Raw genomic sequence first — 15473 nt, 5'->3', positions numbered from 1 at the left:
ACCTGGTCCAGAAGCCCAAGCCCTCCGTCCATCCGTCTTCCATGTTGATGTGACCACCCGTGTCTGTCCCCAGGCTTCATGTGGAAGATTTCAGCCTGGACTCCTCTCTGTCTCAGTAAGTGCTTGCAGGGAGGGGGCCGCAGCAGGGAAAGACAAGTGGCCTCCCGCCCCCAGCAGACCCTGGGAGGAGGGGGCTCAGAGTCCAGTCTGCCCTGCAGCCAGGAGGGACCGGGCACGAGCCAGCCCTGGCCACCGCCGCCCCGTGCCTTCAGGTGCTGCTGCTGGGGGTGGAGCTGAGGCCTGGGATGGGACAGTGGGCGGTCCTCTGGGGAGGAGCCCTGGACTAGCAAACAGGGCCATCCAGAGGCAGACACCCACAGCCCTCAGGGGTGCCCAGAGGGAACGGGGACCCCCACCATTTGCGTGTGTAGGGACAGCATGCAGATGACTGCTGGGACCCTCCCCCCTCAGCCTAGCCCCCAGGCACGTCCTGGCTTCCGTTAAGATCCGGGTCAAGTGGATGGTGGCTTTGAGGCTGGGGAGACCAATATCCTCCTCGGAGCGGCCACATCCTGTCCAAGCCCTGGGCATTCAGCGTGGCCACTAAGTGGGACCCGATGTCATTAATTGCCATTGTCAGCGGCGACAGCCGCCGTTCACTCAGCTTCCAGCTGCTGCTGACACTCGCCCCTGCCGCAGCCTGTGACCCGGGCCTGTGATTACCCCGGCAGGTGTGTGGGAGCCGGCGGGGGGGGGGGGCTGGGCCACAGTCCCGGGCCTCTGGCTCCCCAGCCCAGCCCCCTGCGCTACGGTGGTGGTGGGGCGGAGGGCCCCTCCAGCACCCGCAGGGCTCTCTGGGGCACCTCGGGCTTCCCAGGGGGAAACGGACGATTTGCGGCCACCCCAGCGTTGTCACTGGTAGAGCAGACGCTCCGTGCCCACCAAGGCCCCAAGAGGCTCTCCCAGGCCCCCGGCCCAGCCGAGGGTGCCGGGACAGGGGTTCTCTCCAACACGTGTGCAGGAGGTCCCAGGTGGGGCCGCCTCACGGGGGACATGCGGGCTGGGGTCACCTGTCCGTTGGAGAAGCCACTGGCCACCGTGCCTTTCCTCGGTCCCCCAGGCTGCTCTGCCCCTCCGGGTTCCCGACACGGGATGTCCCTGGCAGCGGGCCACCCTGGGGCAGCAGGTGGCCTGCAGGAGGTGGCCTGTGGCACTGGGCAAGAGCTAGAGGAAAGCCTTTCAGCCCTGGTGGGTCCAGAGCCCCGCCACCCCACAGGAGGGTCGTGGTGCCTGGAGGGATGTCCCCACAGCAATCTTTGCCCACACGGCCACCAGCCCCCCATGGGCGAGTCTGCGAGCCTGGGGCTGGGAGTGGTGGGGACAGCGCAGCCTTCAGCCCTACCCCCACCCCCCACCCCCGGTGCCTCACTACTCAGCAGACACCCCTGCCCGTCCTCTGCCCCCAAGCCCGGCCCTTTGCCCGCACACCTACAGGAAGTGCCAGTGCGTGGGGGGGGTGGAGCAGGCCACATGTCTGTCCTGGGCTGGGTCCCTGGGCTGGTCATAGGCTCTGCCCTTGCTCAGAATAGCTGGCCTCGGGGTTGGCAGTTAGGCCGGGGCCCCGCCCTTTCTCTCGAGCGTCAGTCTGCGGGTTCCTGTGTGGAGGGAGTGAGCCACACGGCGACACGCGGAGGGAAGCAGACAGTAGGACCCCGGCCCCATGTGAGTGCACGGCTGTCGTGGCCCGGCGGGCCGGCCTGCCGTGCTATGTGCTTCGCGTCCGGCCACCCTCCCCGCCGCCGCCCTCCTGACTCTGCCTACGGAGCTTATTGGCACAGGCCATCTGTGCCGGGACCACCTGCCAGGATTCCCTGGAAGGCCTGCTCCCCGGGCCTGCCTGCCCGTTGGCCTCCGGGTCAGCCTGCCGGTCAGAAGGCAGACGTGCAGCCCAGAGTCCGCCTGCCCGGCTCGCCCCAGGGCGGCCACCCTCGCCTGGCACGTCCTGTCCCGGTTTCAGGTTGGGGAGGTTGGAGCTGCTTTGCCGGCACAAGGGGGACTCTGTGGGTCCCCTCCAGCGTGGACAAGGCCCTGGCACAGGCAGGCGGTCGGCCTGGGCCCACTCAAACACAAGCCTCGTGGGGATGGGGCAGAGGCAGCCGGGGGCTGACCCTTCCACCCCAGACATTCGAGAGGCCCTGGTCCCATGCAGAGCCCCAAGCCCCCGATGCCTCCGACCCCCTGGGCCAGCCTTGGGCCTTGGCGGGCCTTATTTTCCATGCATGTCGGGATGAGTCTGGCTGGAGCCCTCCGAGGGGCTCCAGGGCAGGGCTCGGCAAGACGTCCCTTTTGTCTGTTCGGTCTGGACCCCTGTCCTCACCAGCCTGAGAGCTGGCAACCTCCGAGGACAGAGGAGCCTGGGGTGGGGCCCAGGTGGGGCCTGTCCAGTCCCCGGGGCCCACGGCCTGACCCCAGGGGTTACACCCAGGGCTTTCTGAGTCCCAGGCTCCCCTCAGGCTCTGGGCCCCGAGACCACGCCCTTGGGGCACCCTGGCTTTAGACCTTCTTCCTGGGGCCCTGGCGGCAGGGGGCCTCGGACCGAGTGCACGAAGGAACACAGACACCGACGGGGGGAGGGGAGTAGACCCTTGGGCTCCACCGTGGGGTCTGGGGCAGCTCGATGTTGAGGCCGAGCTCCGGGGCCACCGCACCGTGTGTTCTCAGGACCCCTCCCCCGGCTCGCGGGGCTTCCCGCTCAGCCCTCCCCTCACTCCCCAGAGTGGCTTCCGTGAGCTTGGTCACGCACCCCACGCAGGGCCTCGAGCCACGGCTGGACCGGGGTCCCACCCTGCCCCCTGCCCGTGGAGGGCATCAGCCAGGTGGATTTGTGGCTGGGGGCCCGTCCTTTCTGGGTGATGGGAGCGTCGGAGCCGGCCACCGTCGGGACCTGGTAGGAGACCACGGGCACCAGCTGAGCTGATGGGTGCCAGGCCCCGGGCCACGCACTGCGGCGGCCTCTCACTTAATCCTCCTTCGGGCGCAGGCACTTAGCAGACTTGAGAGGTTGAGGGTAGACGCAGAGGGACAGGCTAACTCTCCCCAGAGCCAAAGCCCCCCCATCTGCCACCCTCCAGACACCTGTGGTGGACCTTTCCTGTCACTGCCCGCCCCCCCAGGTGAGGAGGCCGGGGCTCGGACGGGTGCAGGGGCCACGGAGCAGCCGGGCAGGGGAGGCACAGGGCTTCTGTCTGTCTGGCCAGACCCGTCCGTGACCCCGGGGCCCACCTGCTTCTTCCCGTGAGCTTGCTGAGCCGAGAGCGTCCCTCAACCGGGCCCAGGCTGTGCTGCGAACCTCGGGGCCGCGGGGGTCCGGAAGCCCTCCAAGGTTTCCTCCTGCGTCGGCCCAGCGCCCCGTGGGGGTCTAATTACGCTCGTCGCCTCGACCGTACATCAGGCTAAATGGACAGCTCGTAACCTGCTGTCTGTGGTGGTGTCAGAAGTGGGCAGCCGCAGCTCGTGAAAAATTAAGAGCGAGAGAGGCTTCACGAGGCTCGATTCACGCGGCCACGTCCGCCAGCCCACGGCGTCTCCTTCACCAGCCCTCTCCCTCCGCGGGCCCCCCGCCGCTGACCGCCTTGGGGGGCTGTCCCAATGGGTGTCTGCAGCTGACCCCGGGGACAAGGGCTGGCCGAGAAGCGCCCGGGGTTCCGTTTCTGGGGAGCTGGGAAGGGGCCGGGTGACCCGGAAGCAAAAGTGTCCAGGCCCGACCCGTCCCAGGTCAGCAGGCCTGACCCCTTGGGCCTGGGCAGGGGCGTCCGGTAGGCGTCAGGCTGCTCTACGTGCGGCCAGGGGCCGTTGGCAAGCGGGGGCAGGGGCGAGGTTGGGTCAGGTCGGGGGTCCCCGGGGAAGGAGCTGGGGGTCGCTCTCTTTTGCCAACAGAGACCACAGGAAGGAGCCAGGGACTCTGGCTTCCTGCTTCGTCTCACCTGCTGGCGTCTAGCCGTCCAGCAAGGATAGGCAGGGGACCCGGGGGGAGTGAGGCGGGGCTCTCAGCCGCATAGAGCGTGAGGTCCAACGTGGGGAGAGGGAGCGCCTCTGGCTCCGGCTTGGTCTGGGGAGGGTACCCCAAAGGGCAACGTCGGAGGGCAGCCGGGGGCTCAGAGCAGGGCTGGGGTTTAGAGGTCACCTCGCGCAAGCGGGCCAGGCGGGTGTCGAGGGGGGCCCGTGATCAGCCCTAGGGCGTCCCGCATTCAGAGTTGAGATGGGGGCAGCCGAGGAGTCTGGGGGGGGGGGGGGGTCGACCAGAGGGGGATGGGGACAAGGAGGCCGCCTGGTCGGTGCCCTGGGAGGCTCAGGAGGAAGGAACAGGGCAGGGCCTCGCTGGCCAGACAAGGGCCCCGTCAGGGAAGCAGCCCGAGCGGGTGGCCCGGGTGGGGTGGGGAGACCCCTCTGTGGAGGCTTTGCTTCGGTGGGGCCGGAGGGTGTCGGGGAGGGCTGTTCCCGGGCTGGGTGCTCTTCCCTCGGGCTCACTGACTTGCGTCCATCTGCCCCCCTGAGCTGACCTCACTGGGCCCCGGGCCCGGGCCCAGCCAGGCTCGTTGGACCAACTCCCCAAAGAGGCCCTCAGGAGCCCCCGACACAGCTCCAGGCGGCGCCTACAGAGAAGGGTGGGATTCGGGGCTTGAGGAGTAAGCCGGGAAGGCAGGGAGAGGGCTCCGAGGAGAGAGAGGAAAGGGGTCTGCGCTGGGGTGCAGTGGGGTACAGGGGTGTGCTGGGGGAGTGGGGGGGTGCCATGCGGTACAGGGAGTGTGGGGGTCTGCTGGCGGTACAGTGGGGTGCCGTGGGGCACCGGGGGTGTGCTGGGATGTGCTGGGGTGCCGTGGGCACGCTGGCTGTGGTCTGTGGGAGGCCCGTCCTGCCTCTCTGGCTCCGGGGGTCCAGGCTGTGGCCGTGTGACCCTCCCTGCACCAGAACCCGAGGGAGGGGAAGAGCCCACGGCGCCCAGGCCTCCTCTGGGAGCCGTGGCCAGTGGAGCCCACTGTGGCCCAGGCAGAGGCCCCCCGCCTGGAGCAGGTCAGGAAGGTGCCAGCGCCCCGGCCGAGGGCCCGCCGAGGCATCGCCCTGTCACACCGTCCTGTGCCCACGGCAGGCTGCGGGGAGGAGGGCCGTCTCGCGCAGCCCCAGGCAGAGCGCCCCATTCAGCTGTGCGGGGCAGAGCAGTCAGTGCTTGTTTCTGCCCCCAGGGGAGCCCGGCCAGGCGGAGGCCATTCACAGCCGGCCCGCCCGCAGGCCGGAGCCCCCTGCCCCGGGGCACGATGGCCTGGAGGTGGGACCCCCAGGACCGCGCTCCACCTGTCCTACTGCCGTCAACGCCAGGGTTTGCGTCCTAGGGGGACAGCGGGCCCCCCCCCCCCCCCGGGCCAGCGCGCAGGGCACAGCCGCCACCGCGGGCCTGGGTCCAAGGCTGGGGCGGTGCTGGGCGGTGGCCCGTTGCCCCAGACCCCGTGTTACCCCCAGGGACCCGACGGCCCTTCCCAACTCCGCCTCCTTCCCTGACACGCCGGGTGTGCCGTGGCTGGTCCCCGGGAGGCTGGGAGCCCGGGCAGGACTCAGGGTGCCTGGGGATTGGCCAGGGGCACAGGCGAGCCTGAGGGAAGGAGGGCAGCCTGGGCTGGAGGGGCCACGGCGGGCCTGACGGCCGGCGCCTCCGTGCCCGACCCTCTTGCAGGCTGCAGCGGGCCTCGGGGGACAGCCCCGGGGCCAGCAGGCAGAGCAGCCGACCATCGGCTTCCACTCCTACTTAGGGGACACTGGTGTTTGAGCCCTGTGCTGAGGGCCATCAGGGTTTGTTTAATGCTGGTAGCGGGCTGCCAGTGACAGTCAAGACTGAGGGCCCATGGCTGTCCGCCTCTGGTGCCCAGAAGGTAGCAGCCGACCGGCCCCAGCCGTGCCCGTGGCTTTGGAAGGGCTGGCGGGCGGGTCTGCCAGGACCACGCGGGCCAGCCGGACACCGGGGCGCCCTCCCGGTCCTGCTGTCCCCGCGGGTCTCTCTTGGCTCCTGCGGTGTGGGGGAAGCCGGTCCCGCCCTGGGCTTCGGGCCTGTCTCCCTGCTCGAGCCCCCACTGGCCAGAGCCCCCATGCCCCTCTCCCCTGCCCCCAGGGTCCAGGTGGAGTTCTACGTCAACGAGAACACCTTCAAGGAGCGGCTCAAGTTGTTTTTCATCAAAAACCAGAGATCCAGTGAGTGGGGGCCTGCGGGAGGAGCGGGGGCACAGGCTGGTGGGCGCGGGGCACGGGGCGGGGGAGAGGCCCCTCGGCTTCAGGCCACCTACCCCCAGTGGGAGGGGGGACCCGGGACGTGCGGGGACCCTGCTCCCCTGCTGGACCCCGGGCTGGGCGGTGGCCGTCCAGGGCACCGGCACAGCCTCCTCCCAGGCGGGCCCCGCCCTCCGACCTGCACCCTGGAGGGTCCTCTGGCCACCTGCCACCCTTCGCCGCTCCCCCGCCTTCCCAGCAGGAGCTTGGCTCCCTGGGACCCCATCTGGGGTGCAGGATGGGGCACGGGCCCTAGTCCATCAGTGTGCCCCCCAGGCCCCCACCCTTCTGTCCCAAGGAGTGCATGGCGTGGGGAGCGGTCTGCACCCCATCTGGAAGGCAGGACGGGGTGGAGGGTCTCCCCCCGCAGTGCGGAGCACCCCTCAATCCTTGGGGGCAGCCCAGGGTGTCCCGGGGGCCCAGGAGCCCTGACCTGCATCCCCCGCCCGCAGGCCTGAGGATCCGGCTTTTCAACTTCTCCCTGAAGCTGCTTACCTGCCTGCTGTACATCGTCCGCGTCCTGCTGGATGACCCGGCCCTGGGGATCGGATGGTGGGCGACTGCGGGGCTGGGGGCAGCTTGCCGGGACAGAGGCCGGTGGGGTCAGTGGGCGGGGGGGGGGGGGTGTGCCCAGCCCCCGGGGACTCTTTCCTTCCCGGTGTCCGCCCCCGCAGAGCGGGCCCTGGATGCCACTCAGGGTCCTGCTGACCGACAGGCTTGGCTCGGGGAGAAAGGTGCCCAGGCCGCGCACTGCGGCTGTGCGTGTCCAGCGGGGCGGGAGCGGCATTCCGCTGCCTTCAGCGGGGGAGGGGCGGGGTGCAAGCCGGGCAGGGCCACCCGCACCTCCCGGGTCCCCTCGCTGGCACAGAGCTCGCGCTGCCCGCCTCCTCCGGGTCTGACTTGACCGCGGTAGAGTCGGTCCCTCTTGCTGCCTGGCCTTCCTGCCACCGGTCCTGCCGGTCGCCCGTGTGGGAAGCACCCTCTTCCCCTGGAGGCCGTTGCAGTCTCTTCTCCGTGCCCGTGTCCGGCAGCCTCCGCGACGCCTTGGCACGACCCCTTCCCTCCCATGCTGGAGACCACTCTTCTCCCCTCCGCTGTCTCTGGGCTTCCGGTGCCCGGCTGTGTGGTTCTGGACAGTCCCGTCTGCCCCGTCTCTCCTCTCGTGCCCCCCCCCCCCCCCCCCGCCCCGGGTGACTTCCTTAGCGCTGCGTCCGGCCCTGGCTCAGTCCTTCTGCATCACGCTTTAATTCCGGAGACTTCTTTCTGGCTTTCCGCCTCTCCGGAGGTGATGTCTCTAACCCTGCCTTTCTTACGTGTTTCTCTTGGGCTCAGTCTCTGCTTCTCCCGAGCTCACGCTGGGTGGGTTTCTTCAAACGTCCAGCAACTTGGGCTCTGCTCACACTAAGAGTGGGGGCACTCAGAGGCTGAAGTCCCATCAGTCAGGACAGGCAAAGCCTGGTCACCACTGTCACCTGGGACAGGCTCAGTCCTCAGAGCGGATCTGTCCCGCCTCTTCCCTGAGGGCGAAGTGTGGCCACTTGACTCCTGGGGCCGAGCTGGGAAGGAAGCTGGGGCCGGAGGACAGTGCAATCTGCGGAGCAGGGCGGCGGGGGGGGGGGGGGGGGGGTCCCCAAGCCAGACACCCTTTGACCCTCCCTTGGGGCCCCTCGTGTCTTCATCCCAGGTGGGGCTGTGCAGACCCAGCCGTGGTGGTTTGAGAAGGAAGACTGGGGGTCCTAACTGACTCTCAAACCGCTTCCGTCCCACCTTCTCTTTCCGGAGGCTCCTGGGACATCTGGTTGCACGTGCCTGCAGGGACCAGGTCTAGGAGTCATTGCCGGTCCCTAGCACGGGGATGGGCGGGTGGGAGGGCGAGTGGCCGGATGAGCTACGAATGGGGGGCCGGTGGCTGGGTGGGTAACGGGTCGATGGTTGGAGGACGGTGGTAGGTGGATGGGAGGACAGCCGGCCACTGCTGTGGGCAGCGAGTTTGCAATAATAGCGCCAGTAAGGCTCGGGGAAGTGGGTCAGTTGGAAGAAGAGTGGGAAGGAGCTGCCTGTCACCATGGGGCTCCGTGAGAGTGGGATCCTCTGGGTCCAGGACCCTGGCATTACAGCTGGGCAGAACGAACAGCTCTGCCCCTGCCACCTTCCCAGAGGCCGGGCATCCGGCAGGCTGAGAGAGGCTCGTTCCTGGGGTGACTTGGGGTGCACCTGGGAGTCGGCACCTCAGGGTGGGAGCCCAGCTGTCCCTCCCCCTGGCTCGAGAGCATCGTCCAGCCTCGTCTGCGGCGGCTCCGGCCTCCGGGACGCACCGATTGCCCCGGGGCCCGCTCTGACCTCGCACGGCCCTCCCCGGCAACCTGCCGCCAGACGGGGCAGGATCTCCAGCTCTTTCCCGGCTCTGCCTTTCCCATCCCGGAGTGCTGTGCTCTCCCGCCCAGCCTGTCCGCCCCTCCCCGCCTGGGACCCTGCCCGGCGGTGTGCAGGGTGGGGGCAGGCCGTAGGAGCGCAGACGCCTGTCTGAGGTGCGGGGAGTTGGCCCTGGGTGGGGGAGTGGGTGCCCGCCCACCGGGCTGCTGAGCCCGCGGCAGCCGTAGGCGGGGTCTCTTCCGGGGCCGGGCTGGGCCAGCTCTGTCTCTCCACAGCTGGGGCTGCCCGAAGCAGAACTACACCTTCAATGCCTCGTCCTCCGAGATCAATTGGTGAGTGCCCGGCCCAGCCCCTCCGGCCGGATGCCCGGCCTTGGCCTGCGCAGTGGGCAGCGCTAGGCAGTCCCCGCAGAGCACCTGAAGCAGCGGACCCTCTCAGAATTACAGGCGTCGCCCCAAGTGGCTTGACTCCGCGTCCCTCCAACTCCTGGCTCAGCCCTCAGGCCGAGGGTGGGGAGGGGCCCGCGGACTGACGGCGGGTGGGGAGGGGCCCGCAGGGAAGGCCCTCCAGTGGGTCACCGCTCCTGTTCGCACTTGCACCGAGGAGAGCGGTGCCCCCGTCAAGCGGTGCAAGTGACCCCAGGATGACCGTGACGTCTGGCCCAGCGTTTAGGACCTGTCCCCAGGGGCCCAGCCACCTCCTGCCTCACTCGGCTTGTCTGTACAGACGGCCCCGGGCCTTCCGTTACCCGAAGGAGCACCGGCGTTTGAACAGACCCTGCCCCCGCCCCCATTTGCTTCACCTCCCGGGAGCCCCCCACCCCTGGCTGGACTGGGGAGGAAGGGAGGCCCCGCGGCTCATCGCACTTGCCCAGGGAGCCTGTCCAGGGCGGGGGGGCCTCCCGAGCCTGCAGCCCTGCCCCACGTCCCGCAGCTTTGGGCCTGGCCTCACCCTGAGCTCCCAAGAGGCCTCCTTTCCTGGGGGACCTCTCCCTCCCTTCATGTCCTTGTCCCCTCGAGGGGGAAGGCAGGTGCCCTCCACCCGCCTGAGGAACGGCTCGGGTCAGGGGAGGCCTGGGGGTGGGGCTGGGGGACACGAGCCCGAGGCTCACCTCCCTCCCTCCCCAGGGCGCCCATCCTCTGGGTGGAAAGAAAGATGACTCTGTGGGCGATTCAGGTGAGTGGGGGGCATGGCTCCGGGTGGGCCCTGCTCTCCCCCCCTCCCACTCAGACTGTGCCCCTCTTAGGTCATCGTGGCCATCATAAGCTTCCTGGAGACGATGCTCCTCATTTACCTCAGCTACAAAGTGAGTCCCCCCCCCCCCCGCCGCCTGGCCTGACCCTCCCCTCTGACCCCCCAGCCCGTTCCCTGACCTCCTGGCTTGCCTTTCTCCCCCCTCCCCGCCCCCCACGGCCCCCAGGGCAACATCTGGGAGCAGATCTTCCGAGTCTCGTTCGTCCTGGAGATGATCAACACGCTGCCCTTCATCGTCACGGTGGGTGAGCGGCCGGCCGAGGAGGGGGACACCCCGGCCCCGGCCCCCTGACCCGGCTCCTTCACAGATATTCTGGGCGCCCCTGCGGAACCTGTTCATCCCCGTGTTTCTGAACTGTTGGCTGGCCAAGCACGCTCTGGAGAACATGATCGTGAGCTCCCGTCCCGGGTGCCGCGTCCCCCCCTGCCCCCCCGGGAAGTCCCCGGCCGGAGGGAGGAGGGGTGAATGTGCACGTGGGGCGAGAGACCCGGCCCGCGTGACCCGGGCCCCTGGACGGACCCTCCGCTGAGCGTCGGGCCCACGTCCCTTTCCGGGGCTGTCCGCGGGGAGCCTGACTCGGAGGCGGGAGGGGGCGCGGGGCCAGGGGATGGGACCCGCTCACCCGCCTGCACCCGTGCCGCCGGAAGGGCCAGGCGCCGCCCCTGACAGCCCTTGTCCCGCAGAACGACTTCCACCGCGCCATCCTGCGGACCCAGTCGGCCATGTTCAACCAGGTCCTCATCCTGTTCTGCACCCTGCTGTGTTTGGTCTTCACGGGGTGAGTGTGCCCCCAGGAGCCCCGCCGCCCTCTCCCCCTCGGGCCGCAGCTCAGGAGGGCCCCGCGGTGGCAGGGGGCCCACGGACGGCGGGGGGCGGACGGCCCGGAGCCCACAGCCCCGGGCTGCGGCGGGCCCGGGTCCCGCTCCTCTGGGACCCAGGGAGACCTAGGTCTGGCTTCCGGGTCCGCACCTCGGAAGGCTGGGCACCGGCCCGAGCCCCGTGGGGACCCTTTGGCACGAGGTCCAGCTGAGAACGAGGTCTGGGAACGGCCAGGGTGAAGAGTGGGGGGGAGGGGGTGTTCCCTTTCGTGCCCGGCTCCCGCCGCGGGTCCTGGGGTACCGGCCCTGCCCGCTGCTGATGAAGGCGGCCACCACGTCCCGTTGCCCCGGCAGGGATGTGGGGCGGGCACCAAGGCCCGGGAAGGAGCGAGGAGGAGCCACGTGCTTCCTGCCTCCCCTCCCGCACGCCTGCCCACACCACGCAGACCACAGCAGAGGGGGACGGGCAGCCACGGGGTCCAAAGCTCGGCCTGCTTTCTTCCCGGCAGCCAGTGTGTCCTCCCGTCCCCCTGGGGGAGGGTCTCGAGCACCTCTCTGTGGCACCCCACGCTGTGTGCCATGGGCCGCCTAGGCCCTGCCGTCAGCAGCTTCCGGTGTGGGGCGAGGACTTGGGGTCACAGGTGCGGGAAGCGGGGCCGTCGGGCTCTGTGCCCCGTAGGGGGCTGTCCGGCCTCCTGCCCGACCCCCTGGGTGAGGATGAGGCTCCAGGCGGGGCACAGGCCCACCCCACTGACCCCCAGGCCCACACTCCACCAGTGTGGGTCTGCATCCACTCAGGGCATGTTGCCCAGGGGCCTCGAAACAGCCACGGGTTGGAAAGGGAATATCCAGGGGGAGACCCGAGGGGCTGGGCTGTGCCCACTCTGGCAGACCAGGATGGGAAGTCCCCGGAGCCGTCGCCCGCCCCAGGTGTCCCAGGCCCTTCCCACAGCCCAGGGCAGGGAGCACAGGGCCCCCCTTCGCCGCCCCCCCCCCCCCGCCCCAGGTGTCCCAGGCCCCTCCCACAGCCCAGCGATGCCCGGACTTCCAGGACCTGTGGCATCCAGCACCTGGAGCGCGCAGGGGACAACCTGTCCCTCCTCACGGCTTTCTACTTCTGCATCGTCACCTTCTCCACCGTGGGCTACGGTGACGTGACGCCCAAGATCTGGCCGTCCCAGCTGCTGGTGGTCATCATGATCTGTGTGGCCCTCGTGGTGCTCCCGCTGCAGGTGAGCCCCCAGCCCCCACACAGGCCGCCTCTGTCCAGCCCGGAAGCGGGCAAAGCCAGAGGCCCGAGACCCGAGGCCTCACGGCAGGGCGAGGAGCCAGGGGTGGCGTTCTCGACGGGGAACCACAGGCCGCTGGTGCCGCGCCTGCCCCCTCGGCCGCTCCTCCGGGGCCGGAGACAGATGCTCAGGACCCCGGATGCCCCCTGGTTATTCGGGAAGAGACGGAGCGCCCGTTCCCTCCCCGCGTGCTTCCCTTTAAGCCCGCCACACGCCCGCTAAGCCTCCCTCCCAGGAGGCAGCAGCGGGGTCCCTGACGGTGCCACAGACTGGGCCTTGGAACGACAGAAATGTGCTCTCTCCCGGTCCGGAGCCTGAGTCCGAGGTGTCCGCGGGGCCAGCCCATCCTGGAGGCCCCGAGGGCGGCCCCCTGCACCCTCCCAGCTTCCGGGGCTGCTGGCCCTGGGCCCCCCTGGCTTTTGGCTGCATCCCTCCCGTCTCTGCCCCGTCTTCATGTGCCTTCTCCCCGTGGGTCCCTCTGTGTCCTCTTTTGAGGACACCGGACAGTGGACAAGGGCCCACCGTGATCCTGTCTGACCTTTTCTCAACTAAGCACATCTGCAAAGACCGTTTCCAAATAAGGTCCCGGTGGGAGGTTCCGAGTGGACGGAGTCTCAGGGACGCAATGGGATCGGCTACGGTGAGGCCATGTAGCCCCCACCTCAGCTGGGGGGCACGTCGCCGGGCCTCCTTACAGATGCCCAGGCCCGGAGCCCGTAGCACAGCTGTGGTCGGTGAGGCTGCAGCTGAGTGCCTGTGTCGGAGCCCCCGTCCTGCACAGGGGCCCCCCCACCCCGGGCCCGGCACCTCCAGCTGTGGAGCCAGGCCTGCGCTTCGGGGTCACGGGGCCTGGTCGCCGCAACCTAGCGGGTGCTCCCTAAATGCGGTGAGCTGCTGGCACGTGGCCCGGCACAGGCGAGCACCAGACGGGGTCCTCTGCTCTGTTAAATACACGAATGGCCTCGATGCTGGGGTGGAAACGGCCAGAGACCCTCAGGGTCTGGCCGTCACCTGCACCTGAGTCAGGCTGTAGGGGGGGCCCCGGGCAGGCCAGCACCCCGGCGGCTCCGCGGGGGTCCCGTCACCATGACGCTTTTATCTGTCCTTTTCCTAATTTAAAAGGACTCCCGTCACTCCAGGCAAACATCCGGGAAGTGTGGGCTGGGCGGGTGGCATCCCCAGACCTGCGCTCAGCCGTGACACGGGCTCGTAACCACTCGTACTGAAGGTGCCCTTTCCACGTGCCCAGTTCCGGCTCCGGCTGCCAATTCCCCAGGGCGCCCTCGAGTTTCTCTGAAAGGGATCTCGTCGTCAGCTCCGTGTCCGGAGTGCGGACTTCGGCACCGGATAACAGTCGCTCGGCCTCCTGGGCCGGGAGCCTGGGTGTCCGTTTTGCCCCCGCGTGGCCCCCGCCCCCACGTGGCCTGTGGTGTTGGGGGCCGGGGGAGGTCCACGTGTGTGCTCCCACGGGGGACACCGGGGCCCCCGCAGCCCCCTGAGCCCCAGGCCCCCCGCTGTCCCCCGCTGTCCCCCGCAGTTCGAGGAGCTGGTGTACCTGTGGATGGAGCGGCAGAAGTCGGGGGGCAACTACAGCCGCCACCGGGCCCAGACGGAGAAGCACGTGATTCTGTGCGTCAGCTCCCTCAAGATCGACCTGCTCATGGACTTCCTGAACGAGTTCTACGCGCACCCCCGGCTCCAGGTGAGGCCCCCCGGGTGCCGTGCGCCTCGGCTCCCCCGTCGGCCCCCGCGTCACACAGGCCGGCACGGGCAGGTCGGGCGGTGCCGAGCCGCGGCAGAGGTGAGCCCGCACGGGGACTGACTCGGCCCGGCCTGCAGGACTATTACGTGGTCATCCTGTGCCCGACCGAGATGGACATCCAGGTCCGCAGGGTCCTGCAGATCCCCCTGTGGTCCCAGCGGGTCATCTACCTCCAGGGCTCCGCACTCAAGGACCAGGACCTCATGCGAGCCAAGTGAGCGCCGGCGGGGGGTGAGGGTGTGGCGCTGAGGGTGGGAGGGCACGGATGCCGCCGTGGGGCTGTCAGTCTGGGTGGGGCGTCAGGGCGGCCAGCGGCCCCGGCTCCCTGCCCGCCACTCACCCGTCCAGACAGGCCCCTTGCTGACCTCACCTCGGGCACCTGGCCACGCCCACCTCACCTGTCAGTCTTCCCCCCTGGGGATGCTCTCAGGTTCCAGCCTGGCTCCATGTGGAGCTGGGGTGGGAAGACGGGTTGGGGGCCAGTTTTCTTTGAAAGACCAGCTGACAGAGTGAGTTAAGGAGACAACGTCCTTACATGGAACTTTCTAGAATGTGCCGGTGCACACCCCAGGAGACCCCCCCCCACCGCCACCACATTGTCATTCCAGAAGCCTCTCCTCCTCCTCCTTTGTGATGGAATGTGGGTGCTAGCCCGAGGGGAAGCAGGAGTGCCCACCTCCTGAGCCCTGGGCCCCACTATCTCACCTATAAAATTTCGGAAAGGAATCCAGCACGGAGGCGGCAGTGGCCAGGGGCCCAGCCTGTGACCCAGGACCCAGCTGCAGGCCAAGGGGCTGGGAGAGGCACGGGCCTGGCAGAGACAGATGACAAGCCAGGGTGGGTGGGGTGCAGGGTGGAGGCGGGGCGAGGGTGCAGGCCTCCCCACCCTGGGGGGAGCGAGCTTCGGCCAGAGGCTCTCCAGGTGAGAGAGAGACCAGAACAGGTCAGCCGGGTGCCCAGACCGTGGGAGGGACAGGCCAGCAGGTGGGCACATCTTCACCCCCGACTGCCCCAGCCCCGCCCTGGCTTAGTGGGGTCACCGAGGCTGGTCAGTGCCCCGACACCAGCTCAGAAGCACAGAGTGAGGTGGGGTCTCGACGGGGCCCCCCCCCACTTCCAGCTTCTGCCCTGAGCCCCCGACGTCCGAGATGGGAGCGTGGACGGGTCCAGGCAGCGCTCAGACCCGGTGCTTTGCAGGATGGACAACGGGGAGGCCTGTTTCATCCTCAGTAGCCGCAACGAGGTGGATCGCACGGCAGCGGTGAGTGCTGCGGGCCCCCCCCCCCCCCCCCCCCCCCCGCCAGAGACCCTCCCCTCCTCCCGCCCGTCAGCACTGACCCCGCCCACCCACCCCCCCCACCCCCGCCCCAGGACCACCAGACCATCCTGCGCGCCTGGGCCGTGAAGGACTTCGCACCCAACTGCCCCCTCTACGTCCAGATCCTCAAGCCCGAGAACAAGTTTCACGTCAAATTTGCAGGTACGTTGGGGGCCGCGGGTGTGCACCCAGCTGAGTGTGCACCTTGAGGGCCGGGCCGTAAGTGGGGGCTGGAGCATGCGGAGACGTGGCAGGAGGCACAGCTGAGTGTCCTCGCCCCGGCGTGGGGGGCGGTGGAGCCCATGTAAGTCTAGCCGTTTGAGGGGGCAGTCCTGCACCCGGGGCC

The 15473-nt window shown here is 69.2% G+C and overlaps 1 protein-coding gene across 10 annotated transcripts in view; it reads left to right on the top strand.

The window, feature by feature from the left end:
• KCNT1 (potassium sodium-activated channel subfamily T member 1) overlaps positions 1 to 15473 on the top strand; it is a 60365-nt gene that overhangs the window by 31147 nt on the left and 13745 nt on the right. For all 10 annotated transcript variants that reach the window (XM_047831075.1, XM_047831072.1, XM_047831076.1 and 7 more), the window contains 13 exons: positions 6158 to 6237; positions 6765 to 6864; positions 8961 to 9017; positions 9813 to 9861; positions 9932 to 9991; positions 10106 to 10180; positions 10248 to 10331; positions 10624 to 10718; positions 11810 to 11990; positions 13585 to 13749; positions 13887 to 14023; positions 15007 to 15070; positions 15181 to 15289. In XM_047831075.1, the coding sequence (XP_047687031.1) occupies positions 6158 to 6237; positions 6765 to 6864; positions 8961 to 9017; positions 9813 to 9861; positions 9932 to 9991; positions 10106 to 10180; positions 10248 to 10331; positions 10624 to 10718; positions 11810 to 11990; positions 13585 to 13749; positions 13887 to 14023; positions 15007 to 15070; positions 15181 to 15289 (1256 nt within the window). The remainder of the gene's footprint in view (positions 1 to 6157; positions 6238 to 6764; positions 6865 to 8960; positions 9018 to 9812; positions 9862 to 9931; positions 9992 to 10105; positions 10181 to 10247; positions 10332 to 10623; positions 10719 to 11809; positions 11991 to 13584; positions 13750 to 13886; positions 14024 to 15006; positions 15071 to 15180; positions 15290 to 15473) is intronic.

This window comes from Prionailurus viverrinus, chromosome D4, assembly GCF_022837055.1.
Source record: "Prionailurus viverrinus isolate Anna chromosome D4, UM_Priviv_1.0, whole genome shotgun sequence".
Taxonomy (NCBI): Eukaryota; Metazoa; Chordata; class Mammalia; order Carnivora; family Felidae; genus Prionailurus; species Prionailurus viverrinus.
This window is presented reverse-complemented; position numbering and strand designations above follow the sequence as displayed.